This window comes from Protopterus annectens, chromosome 1.part1, assembly GCF_019279795.1.
Source record: "Protopterus annectens isolate FY-2018-M chromosome 1.part1, PAN1.0, whole genome shotgun sequence".
Taxonomy (NCBI): Eukaryota; Metazoa; Chordata; order Ceratodontiformes; family Protopteridae; genus Protopterus; species Protopterus annectens.
Genome location: NC_056726.1, coordinates 513,565,788 through 513,578,368, shown reverse-complemented (window position 1 = coordinate 513,578,368; position 12,581 = coordinate 513,565,788). Strand labels below are relative to the sequence as shown.

At 35.3% G+C, this 12,581-nt stretch overlaps 1 protein-coding gene across 3 annotated transcripts in view; it reads right to left on the bottom strand.

Moving 5' to 3' along the window:
* PDE7B (phosphodiesterase 7B) overlaps nt 1–12,581 on the bottom strand; it is a 2,106,446-nt gene that overhangs the window by 467,839 nt on the left and 1,626,026 nt on the right. For all 3 annotated transcript variants that reach the window (XM_044076350.1, XM_044076357.1, XM_044076343.1), the window contains one exon: nt 4,251–4,351. In XM_044076350.1, the coding sequence (XP_043932285.1) occupies nt 4,251–4,351 (101 nt within the window). The remainder of the gene's footprint in view (nt 1–4,250; nt 4,352–12,581) is intronic.

The following is a 12,581-nucleotide window of genomic DNA, read 5'->3' as shown; positions in this document are numbered from 1 at the left end:
AGAATGGAGTGGAACATTTAGTGGATGAAAGTCTCAGAATATGAGACTCCTATTGAAATTGCTCCCAGTGTTTCAAAGGAAGTTGCAAGAGGAACACAGGTAAATGCAGCAACATAGTGGGAGCGTTGAGGAGTCACTAAAAACAATGACTCAGTTGACCCAGTGGTTACAGAGGAGTCGGAGGACATCTGACTGTGGCCTCTCTTGTGTTTGGACTTATCTTTCAGTCTTACTAATTTTGTTTTCCCCTTGCTTTATTAGAATGGAAAAGAATAATGGTATGTTAACTGTTTTGTGTTCTTGCAAACTAGCCAAGTAAAAGTTAAATGTAAGGTAAGAGAGATCACATAAATGCTTTATGATAAGTACAAAATATGAAAATTATGCTGTGAGTCAGATAATAAATAGAAGCTTGGGGACTGAGCACTTGACTATGAACTTTGAGCAGTCATATAGATGGAAAGGTAGAAGTGATGTGATCATGGAAACCAAGTGATATGGATAAGGTAGTTTGATGCAACAGCTGAATGCAAATTTTGGGTGATTTTCCACTGGTAAAAAATAAAGGTATATAAATGCAATGTGTGGCATTAATAGAATGAAGTGGATGATGTGGAAGGGAAAGTTTGGTATAATTAATTTAAGGCAGTGCAAACAGCATATGAATGCAGTTAAAGTTGCACTGGAGTTCTACAAGAAGGTATGAGAGCAGAAGGTGATTGAAATAAGGGAGAGAAATGGAAGAGTAAATAAAGTTACATTTTGGAATGGAAAAAAATAGAGTTAGATCTCAATGGGGGAGGGTGACAGAGAGCAGAAAAGGAATATAAGTACAGGAAAAGAAATGAAATGATCAATGGAGTGGCCATGAAATGGAGCCTTGGTGACAAGATAAGGAACCTGAAAGGAGTACATACTCTGTGAAAGGGGAATGAAGGAAGGAAGAGAAAGGTGTATATAATTTTATTAGCTTTATAAGTTTCGGTGATTACAAGTCCTTAAAGGGTTTAGACAGCTGTGGGGAGGCATTCTGTAAAGAAAGAGTAGCTGTAAGTGTAAAACAAACAATTGGCAGTATGGTGTAGAAAGTGGAATGATGTTGAAGAAACAAAAGAGACAGTCATGTAGCTGATGTGGGAATAATGACATGGAACATAAATGGACTAGTGCGTCAGACTAAGGCTGAGAGGATTATCAGGTATATTTCTATAAAAGTAAGGGAGCCACAGCTATGAATGAGGAAAAGCATTTGGGGCCAGGGCAACGCAGAACGTTAATTGGAAAAAGGATGAGAGGATACAGTGGACAGATGAGGGGAGAGAGGAAAAGGGGGTGTTAACCTTGATTCAGAAATCATATAGATTCAGGTATGAGGGGATTACAGATGCATTTGAGGGATATTTGATCCTGAGGGAGTATAGGAAGGCCAAAGACTAAAAGTGAAGATAGGAGAAAAACAGCTAAAATAAGTATTAGGAGAAATAATAGCTCAACATCAAGGAATGTTGATATGGGGGTGGAGGGTGGAATTTGATTTTTCTCTTAACATCTTTATAATTATCACTTAAGACATAGGCAAACATACATTTATATAAAAGAAAACAAACCATATTGACATATTTCCAGTTGCAAACATTATACCCCACATGGTTTCTTTTGCATATTCATCATCAATTCAACATTACATATATTGATTGAATCCTGTTTTCTCTTACACCTCACTCCTACTCCAAACATTATTCTACATTTTTCTATGCAGTTTCCTCCTACTTTTTTCTAAAGACCTTACTTCCAGTTCTTTTATCTCTGATGCAATATGCAGTACTTCAAATACTGTTGGTTTAGACTTTGATTTCTATTTTCTTGTTTTTTTTTTGGCAGCCACCAGAATTAAACTAAAACAAGGCCTTACTATGTCCAGGCAATTCAGATCCTTTTTCTCAGCTCAGAAAAAAATAATTTCCAGTGTTATACCTGTTTGCTCACCTAATATTTCTGACAGAGTGCTCTGTAGTGAATTTTTAGTCTACCAACTAATTATACTCCCAAAACATATACTCCCAATTACCACTTTCTTCCTTATCACACCTCCAACATTTGCTATCTAATTCAGGAAAAATTCTTTGTAATCTGCTTGAGGTACAACAATATCCATACAAAAATTCTAAACCTTCTAGACTTATTTGCAGATTTGACAGCCATACATATGTTCTCCTATTTTTACTTGAGAATTGCTTATCCAGGCTCTCTTCCCAATCTTTTCTTACCTCCTCTGCTTGATTCTTTAGTTATTGAGCAGTATTTTATATGCCTTACTAATTACCTCTTTTTAAGAGCAGATTCTGTTCTAGATACAATTAAAAACTCTACCAGAGCATGTATTTCACTTAGAATTCAACTATCCCTTTCTCTTTGTCTATACTCAGATATCAATACATGATAGGGAAGGCACTCTCTAGCCTGCAGTCTAAATGCCTTCTTTGCTTCTTTCGGTTCTATTCCTTTTCTCTCTATAGATATTTGCTATCAATTCCTTGGTTCCTTTGCCAGTTTTCTCTAGTAAATTCTACCCCAATCTAGTTGCCATAATAGAATCCTTTTTATTCCATGCTCCCAAATACTTCATTTTATCGTGTCCCAATAAATATGGGTTTTGCTGGGCCAATTCACCTGTGTGTATATAGTTTTCAGCTATAGCCTTTTTTTTAATCTTCATTAATTTTATATTTTGAAAAGACTTGAAACTGTCTCAAGATGTTCCACAATGGTAAGCTGTCTATTTCTTGTTTTATAAGATATAAAATAATATCATCTACAAATAAAGCCAACTTTTCTGGATTACCATACCAATTATATCCTTGAATTTCTGAGTCCCTTATTTTTTTTGTCAATGGCTGTAAATATAAAACAAATAAAAAAGGGGAACGAGGACACCCATGCCTGTTCCCTCTGTTCAGACACAGTCAGAAAGTAACCCTCCTAGTTTGCTTTTTGCCTCTGATTCCTCATATAGCTTTCTAATTAACCTTATTGATGTATCAGGGAATACAAATGCTTCCATTGCCTTACTTATAAAATTCCAGCTAACCCCATCAAATACTTTCTCTACATCAGGACTCACCATCAATAGTGGTATTTCCTTATACTTTGCTGCCCTCTGGATATTTATTGTTCTTTTAATGTTGTCAAATGTTTGTCTCCCTTTCACAAAACCACATTGATCCATATCTATCAGTTTTGGCAACACGTTTGCTATTGCTTTAGCTACTGTAAAAATAAATACTTTATAATCATAGCTTAAAACTGAAATGGACCTATGAAGCTGAGTCTGACTTTTTTTAGTGTCTTTAGGTATTACAGCCACAACAGTTTTTTTTCCAGGATGCTGGTACTTCGCCTTTCAAAATACTGTTAAACAAAACCTTCCAAATCTTTATACTTTCTTCCCTCCTATCTTCCAAACTTCAACAGGAATGTCATCTGTTCCTGGAGACATTCCTGCAGATTGATTGGACATCACTTTTTTTATCTCATCTCCTCCTATCTTAACTGTTAATTGCTGAGCCTCGTCTATCTCTTATCTTTGCATACTTAAGTCTTCCATAAATTTTTCCATTTGTGCTCTTTCTTTATTTCCAGATCCAGTCTGGACCACTCCCACTGAACTTTATATATATATAGATACATATAGGTTTACCTTTATAACCATGATTTGCAGAAGGGCGAGTGCTCATATGAGTGACTCTAAACCATGAAACTAACAATGTCGGCAAACCTACATGTTCGAAAAACAGCAAATCGAACAGCAGATTCACTGTTTTTCGAACATGAAAGTCAAAGAAAAAAAAACAGTGTAAAGCAGGGGTCAAAACCCCCTGCACCCCCACACCCCCTACTTTATTATTCTAACTCTGAGATTGCACTACAGTGGGGAAAGGAACCATTTCCCAATTCCCACTATAGTGCAATCAGCCCCTGAATGTCGAATGTGCAATGAATGAATTTTACTGTGCATTTGCTCATTGCACATTCAAACCTTTTTCCGTTCGGCGTTTGCAAATCTTGCAGACTGCTTTTTGGATATGTGCTGTTCGCCCTTCTGCAAATTGCGGTTATAAAGGTAAACTATATATATATATATATATATATATATATATATATATATATATATATATATATATATACATATACCAACTGCTTATATTACATATCCTTAAAATAACATGAGAAACTAGCTATATGCCACTTACCTTTGGTTCCTTCAGGTAGCAGTGCATGGCTTGTGTTACGTCAGCAGCATGGACAGCATTGTGGTAAGGGTTTTGGCTGTGGTAATCTTCTTGTACCATTACTAAAGGATGCAGAAAAAAAGAGGACTTGTTAGTTTTCCTTCACTATGGTTTGTCTCAGCTTAAACTGTAAATTTACACTGTGTATTGTAGTTTCATTCCGAGATAAAAGTAGGTTCCTAAAATGCCAGTGTTGTCTCTGTGAACCCTGACAAAGTTCTACCTTTCATACTTTTCCATTGTAATTTTAGTTTAGACCTGTAAGGTACTTCAAATTTGGTTGTGTCATTACCATTTAAAAGATGAGCATAATAACATTCATCTACATATAACTGCTAGAAATCAGGCCCTCTGACACATTATTCATTTTTAACCAATTTGCATATATATATATATATATATATATATATATATATATATATATATATATTTATATATATATATAAAACAATCTGTTCCATAACCAGTGTGAGCAGTAGGCATTTCAGAATCCTTTATCTTTAAATATGTACACATTTTGATCAAATCACTGACATTATACCTTGTTAATGAATTTAGATTACATGACAAAGTGACTGAGGATAATACTGTCAAGGCAAAATACAATGTGGGAAATGTTTAAAACAGTATGATAGCAAAGTAAAAAAGTAATATTATGCATAAGTCTGACATATGAGTTGAGCTCAACAACTCCCCTTTTGGTCTGGGTGTGTCTATCAGCATGATAAAAGACATGCCCAACACTCAGTACAGAATGCAGGAAGTGAAGACTGTTTGATCATTTTCTAAAGTATGCAAAATGGGAAAAAAGAGATCAGAAAAATGTTTTGCAAGTGATTGATGCAACTATGGCTGACAGTTTTTTGCTTGTCATAGAAAAGCAGCAGTAAGTTTTTTGCTTGTCATAGAAAAGCAGCAGTACTGTCAATGTAAACATCACTGGACAGAAAATGTTTCTATAGCCAGATTCAGTTAATTTAAACTACACATCACTGAGTATATTTACACAGCTGGTTTTGAGAAGCTGATTGACTACATGTAAAGGTTGATTACTATCTTATGAGGATCCTAACTGGAAAACATTGGGTCACATTGAGTTGTCCTGTGTGTATAAAAAGGAGCACAAAGTATTGATTCAAATTGTGTTAATTCAGCAAGTTAGTATAGTGGGAAGATCTGCTTTTGAAAAGTTGTGCATAATACAGTGAATTCACAGGATGCAGACGTCGCATATGCAAGTAAATAACACTAGAGGCCCCAATGAAGTCAGTAAAAATTCACACAGTTAGAGTCAATGATTTGCAGTCTCAGAGTCAAAATAATTTGTATGATCACAAAGCATATAATTCATGCATTCACAAAATTAATAATTCCCATAGACATACTGTACAGTCTGTTATACCTAAGAAACATATTGCAGTGTACAGTGATGACAGATTTCAGACTATAAACAAACTTGTGAATTCAATTGTCTCATTTAATATTTTTGAACAATAATGCTGACATTTACTGGTTTAGAATATATATCTGGACAATTCTGTATTAAAGAAAATCTAGAAGTGGTACCAGTTATCCATGGACCACAGAAAAAAACATCAACACTAAATCAGAGAATCATAAATACATTGTAACGGAAGGGGAACATGGGTGTTATAGCTAAACAGACTGAACCTGCATTGAGGAGTTAATTGCATGGTGGCTGTGCTCAACCCTAACAGATGTGGATATGCATTGATCCACAACTCTTAGACAGAACAATTTGAAGGGAACTTTAATCCCTGGCAACTATTCTTTTGAAAAAAAATATTTATAATCTTTGTGTTTGATGCTTGTTGAACAGCATCAGTGTTTGATACAATAATTCTACACCTACTGCCACCAATTTTTGTAGAATATTATTGATCAATGTATTCATGTCATTTTTATCATAGTTGACTTTATGTGTGTATCAGTTTTTTCTCACTGCATTATTTTCTTTTTTCTTTTTATTCTGTGCAAGATGTGAGAAACTACAATTTCATTTTGCATATCTATATAAATTGAAGACCCATTTAAAAGTCCTGATGTATTTCTGAATTTCTCACAATGCTCACGTTATTCCTGTATAAATTTCAGGCTCATCAGAAACTTGTCCCATTTCTCAGAATTGTCATATTATTTACAGAAACCATTAATCCCCAAAAACAACAAATACTTCTGCTAACTTGGTATTTGGCTTAATGAAAATTGTAAGCTAGAACACAGCTTTGAAATAACTTAATCTTTGGTTTACAAACATTTATTTTGTACATATATATATATATATATATATATATATATATATATATATATTTATTAATAAAAAAAAGAAAACTCACATGTACTATCAACAGAAGTCAGAGTAACAAGTGGGAAATAGGTGTTGATAGCACAGCTGGAATATCGTAAACCCATAATTTCTGCATCCTCCATAAGTGACTCATCAGAGAGGACACAACTCCTCTACTCTATCCTGGGCCAAGTGGCTCACTGTACTATAAAGATCTGTTCTACTCATTTGATCATTACCCTACAAACTATTTAATGAAAACACCTCCCCATTTCTAGCTGGACTGTTTACATGTTCTGTCCCAAATTACAATCCAAAATCCCTACCTGACCCAGACCCTTCATGCCATGTAGGAGTAAACTTCATTGTACTGATCATGCTTTTCAGTAGTTGTTACAGACTGTGGGAATCACTTCCCTCCAAGTTGTTCCAGACTGTGGGAATCACTTCCCTCCAATTTCAGAGAACTCATCTCCTACACAGAATCCTGATCCAGCTTAAAAATCACATTTAAACAAGCCTCCTGTAAAGGCTTTATTAATGCCAACATTTCGCTTAACACAGGCACAGCTAAAAATCTTCCAGTTGTAACTTAAATAAATAGCAGTATGACTATACACTTTGTAATTCATTTTACAATGTCAGCATGCTGGTCATTTTGTCTGTTTTAAAATTTGTATTAACTGCATTATATAGTTTGGACTTTAATCCCTTTTTCCTTTATAGTGTTTTTTTTATTGTTCTGCTTTTCAATATTTGTAAATTTTGTGCTAAGCTTAAAAACTGGTCATTGGTGGTCAGGGTTCAACTCTAATTAACAAGTTAATTATAATATAAATAAATTAATATGTTTTCTATGTTCTTGTCCCGCTTTATTATTTCTCATTACTTTTTAGCCATTTAGCATCAGTTGCCAAGTTACCCTCCTATCTGGGACACTGGTCAACACTGCAACTTGCTGACAAAACTCTGTTTTCCAGTATATATATATATATATATATATATATATATATATATATATATATGTGTGTGTGTTTTTTTTTAATTGTAAAATAATAAAAAGGTACTCTTTAAAATAAAAAAACAATTCTGCACTGAGAGCATTAAGGATACTTATTACTTCAATTATTGTAACAATGGGTAATTACTGGAAATGTTGAAATAAAAATAAAACTCCTAACTCAGAGATGTGAGACACCATGCTGTTCATTAGGATGCTGTTTGTCTTCTCCGCATTGCATGTTATTAAGTCTACCTAAGCTCTGACATACGTTGCTTTACTTCAAGTGATGTTAGGGTCTGACCTTGATTCCAGATTATTCTAAGGCAACTGTTAATTGCGGGCAGAGATGTTTTCATGGCTGAAACTGTCGCTATGTGTGACAGATCTGATTGCTAGCTAGAGATCTGGGAACAGATTCAGTGACCATTGTAAGAACAGAAGTATGCCTACCTCAACAATTGATCTTTTCTTGGTCATAAATATTGGAGGAGCAGTAGTATATTGCAACTGGGGGAGACAACAACTGTGGGAGGAATGAGTTTGCATATTGGGGTTGTTTTTTTTTCAGTGATGATGCCAAAGATTCCCATTAATTCACTGTTTATGCATCAGTCAGAGAAAGGGTGTCTTTTTGATTTGTACAAGAATGACTTTCCTTAATAACACTCTTAAACAATGAGTGAGAAGATCCCACCGAAAAACAATCACTAAAAACTAAATGAAAACTTCAGCCAAGCTGGAACTTTCAATGAGTGACCTCTCAAACATCTTGAATGAGAGGCACATGGGATATATGCAAATGACCCTTATGAACACCAGATGTTTCAGCTAATTGGTGATTCTGAATGCCCATGACTTGTTTCATTATTTTAACAGACAATTTCAGGCCAATAAAGCCAAAGCCACTAGCTGTGGATATGCATATTTTGGCCTTGTTATGAAGTCATCAGCATAGCAGAGCACAAGCAGAGTGTTTTACTAAGCATAAAAAACACAGGGCTGTTATATCCAGCTGATGTCCATTATCATTAGGGTGACTGCAAAATATCCCAAATAACAAACAAAAACAATGAGTGAGAAGGTCACACAGAAAAAACAATCAGTAAAAACTAAATAAAAACTTCAGCCAAGCTGGAACTTCCAATGAGTGACCTCTCAAACCCCTTGAATCAGAGGCACATGGGATATATGCAAATGAGCCACATGAATACCAGGTATTTCAGCTAATTGGCAACTCTGAATGACCAAGATTTGTTACATTATTTTAACAGACAGTTTCAGGACAACAAAGCCAAACCCCACTAGCTGTGTATATACATATTTCAGCCTTATTATGACCTCATCAGCACAGCACAAGCAGAATGTTCAACTATAACTATAATATAAAAACTAAATAAAAACTTCAGCCAAGCTGGAACTTCCAACGAGTGACCTCTCAAACCCCTTGAATCAGAAGCACATGGGATATATGCAAATGAGCCATATGAATACCAGGTATTTCAGCTAATTGGCAACTCTGAATGACCAAGATTTGTTACATTATTTTAACAGACAATTTCAGGACAACAAAGCCAAACCCCACTAGCTGTGTATATACATATTTCAACCTTATTATGACCTCATCAGCACAAGCAGAATGTTCAACTATGCATAAGAAACACAGGGCTGTTATACCCAGCTGATGTCCATTATAATTAGGGTGATTGCAAAATATCCCAAATAACAAACTAAAACAATCAGTGAGAAGGTCACACAGAAAAAGCAATCACTAAAAACTAAATGAAAACTTCAGCCAAGCTGGAACTTCCAATGACTGACCTCTCAAACGTCTTAAATCAGAGGCACATGGGATATATGCAAATGACCCTTATGAACACCAGGTGCTTCAGCTAATTGACAGATAGGCGAATAGAAACACAAACGGAGGCAGTTTTTAAATGAAAACGTAAATAAAAAAGATTTAATATTTTCAGGTAAACATAAGCGCTTTCGGCCGAACCAATGTCCAGCCTTCTTCAGACAAACAGGGTTGTTTGTCTGAAGAAGGCTGGACATTGGTTCGGCCGAAAGCGCTTATGTTTACCTGAAAATATTAAATCTTTTTTATTTACGTTTTCATTTAAAAACTGCCTCCGTTTGTGTTTCTATTCGCCTATCTGTCGTTTTGTGGATTTCATTGGTTGAACTGTTGGTGCTTCAGCTAATTGGCAATTCTGAATGCGCATGACTTGTTAATAACAGTCTTGGAAAAAAATTAGATATTATTACCACTGTGATTTTGATTGGAAACAAGAAACATGTTGAGTCTGAAAATTTACACAAAGAAAATAAATAAACAAACAAACAAACAACAATATGAATACTATCTGAGATCTGACAATGCAGTGGGCAAGAAGTCACCTGATAATATAAGAAATTCCAAAAGAAAAAAAAAAGGCAGCACTATATAGCATAGTGACAGTGGTGCAGACCAGAGACTGTTGTTGCACATATGTGCAAGTGAAAAACAGGGCTTTTGTTGATATAAGTATTTTCAGAAATTAAAAAATCCTAACAGCACTAGAAATAGTGTGGCAGATCAGACTTTGTCTTTGTCACAGGAATATACATTATTTGTTACTTTTGAGTGAAACAGAGAGTTTCTGGTGGTATACAACATTTTGAAATAAAACAAAAGTAAGAGTGGTGGCAGTCCAAACTTTGTTACTGCATTCAATCCAAATTTTAAAGTTACTGAGGGGAAAAGGGGCTCATGTTAATATAAAGATTTCCTCTCGAAAAAGTTATAACAGCACTAGGAACATTACAGCAGCTTAGGGGTTGCTGTTAGCACTGCAAATATATAGTGCTATTTGTAAGTGGGGCAGATGGACTCCACTTATGTATAAAACTGGACAATAGAAAAGATCCAACACCGATATGTTGCAAAAGAACAGTGTAGTAAACCAGACATTATTATTATGCACAATTTGAATTTGCGCAGTTATTTGTGAAGGGTAAAGAGGAGGCTCCTGATAGAGGCATTTCTGCAAATTAATTCTAAAATTATTTGAGAATGAGAAAGGAGTCTGTTATAGTTCACAGAGTGAGTGATTATGCTCCAATAGTCAGAACACGATTAATCAGTTAAGCTCTAAAGTGGCGAGAGACCTGACCTTAACAAAAGTTAAGTACCCCCTGCTTCAGTTGTTAAGGTTGGATCTAGCACTAGGCAATAAAATCTGCCGGTACTGACCAGCAAATGACAGCAGCAGAATAAAAGATTTGTTTCTGTCTGCTGCCTGTACCAATAATGTGCCCCTGACTGCCTGTTATAAACTTAGAAAGTTACTGGAATAAACGGATATGTGTTTGCCTGCATTTTCTGAAGAATATGAAGTCTGAAACTTAAATGTATGTTATTACTGCATGAATTCAATCCTCAGTAATTTGTCTGAAAATACAGATTTTATGAGGAATAGACCGAACATGTGAGGCAAAATTGTGAACATTCTGCAAAGATTTGGACAGTTGAGAGGTGTAAACAAAAGTGACCTTGTTACACTGCCTTTCTGATGGCACTTGCTAAGTGGTTTTTTTTTTCTCTTTTATTGTAACTTGTAGTACATGGAACAGAAAAAGCACACTCCTCCCCCCATACATATGGACTGCTTTTTATCTTGTACCACCTCATCTCACATTCATATGAAACCCTGTTAAAACAAATCAGTATGCATCACTGGATACTTTTTCTTGAGGCTCAGTGGTAACTTAGATGGAAAGTTTCCAAAAATACTGGAGATCTGTAAATGCCATGAACAGATGCATCTCAAGGTGAATTTCTTAGTATCCCTCTGTCGAACACATAATAAGTTGGTTAGGATCAGAGACCCGTTCATAATCCTCTATAGTAATAAAGCAATTTCTACTAATTAAAAAAATCCTAACAGCATTAGGAGCATTTTAGCAGATCAGACATTGTTATCAACAGTGTAAATCTATATAATTATTATTATTCTTGAATGGAACAGATGGTTTCTGTTAATATAGGACATTTCACAAAGAAAATGATACTAACAACACTGCACTGCATAAGGAGTGCTTCTGACTTGGCATTGCTGTTAGATACACTCACTTTATGTAGTTATTGTTATATAAATTTCCATGAAGTAAAGGAGAAAACTGAAAACTCCACAATTACAGGTGCAAGCATTGAAAACTACTGGAACAGTCACATGCTGATCAGGATTTGATGCATGATTGGCTATGGAGGAATTAATTTAAACGTAAAGGTGAAAGTTCAACAATAGCACCTCAGAATAGCTGACTGCATGCACACTGGTTTACAAAAGTTATGGAAAAATTGGAAGATACAGACAAATGTAGGTTCTGCAGTACAGAACTAGAAAAAGTTGCACATTTTGTTGCTGTTTGCAACATATTCGTGGGTGAGGGTTTGTATACTGAAAGGTATAATAATGTGACAAGACTGTTACACTGGAGATTGTACAGATACTGCAACATATATCCAGCTGAAAAGCATTGCAAAAATTGGCCTCAAAGAATTACTGAAAATGACGAAGTTCTTATCACCTTGGAACATCCAATACCAACTGATATAAAAGTAAAAACAAAGAAAACAAGATATAATAATCAAAGAAAAAAAGGACTAAGGTAACATTAATCATTGAAATAACTACACATAGCACTTATAGCATGTTGTGTACTGAGAAACCTAAACTATGGCATTCATACACAATGTTTACATGTTAGCAAGATAAACAGAAGTGCCAACTGCATATGCTTGCTGCTCGTCACACTTACACAAATACAAGCAAGTTTTCATGGCCAGCAACAGTGTTGTTGGCCAGGAAAACATAGCGAGCAGCACAAGCACACACAGTAAACAAACAAGCGTGGCTATGGGAAAAACTGCTAAGCATGCTTGTGCAGACAGGGCGGATAGCTACATAAGGCAAATAATGCAAGTGGTACCAGGCAG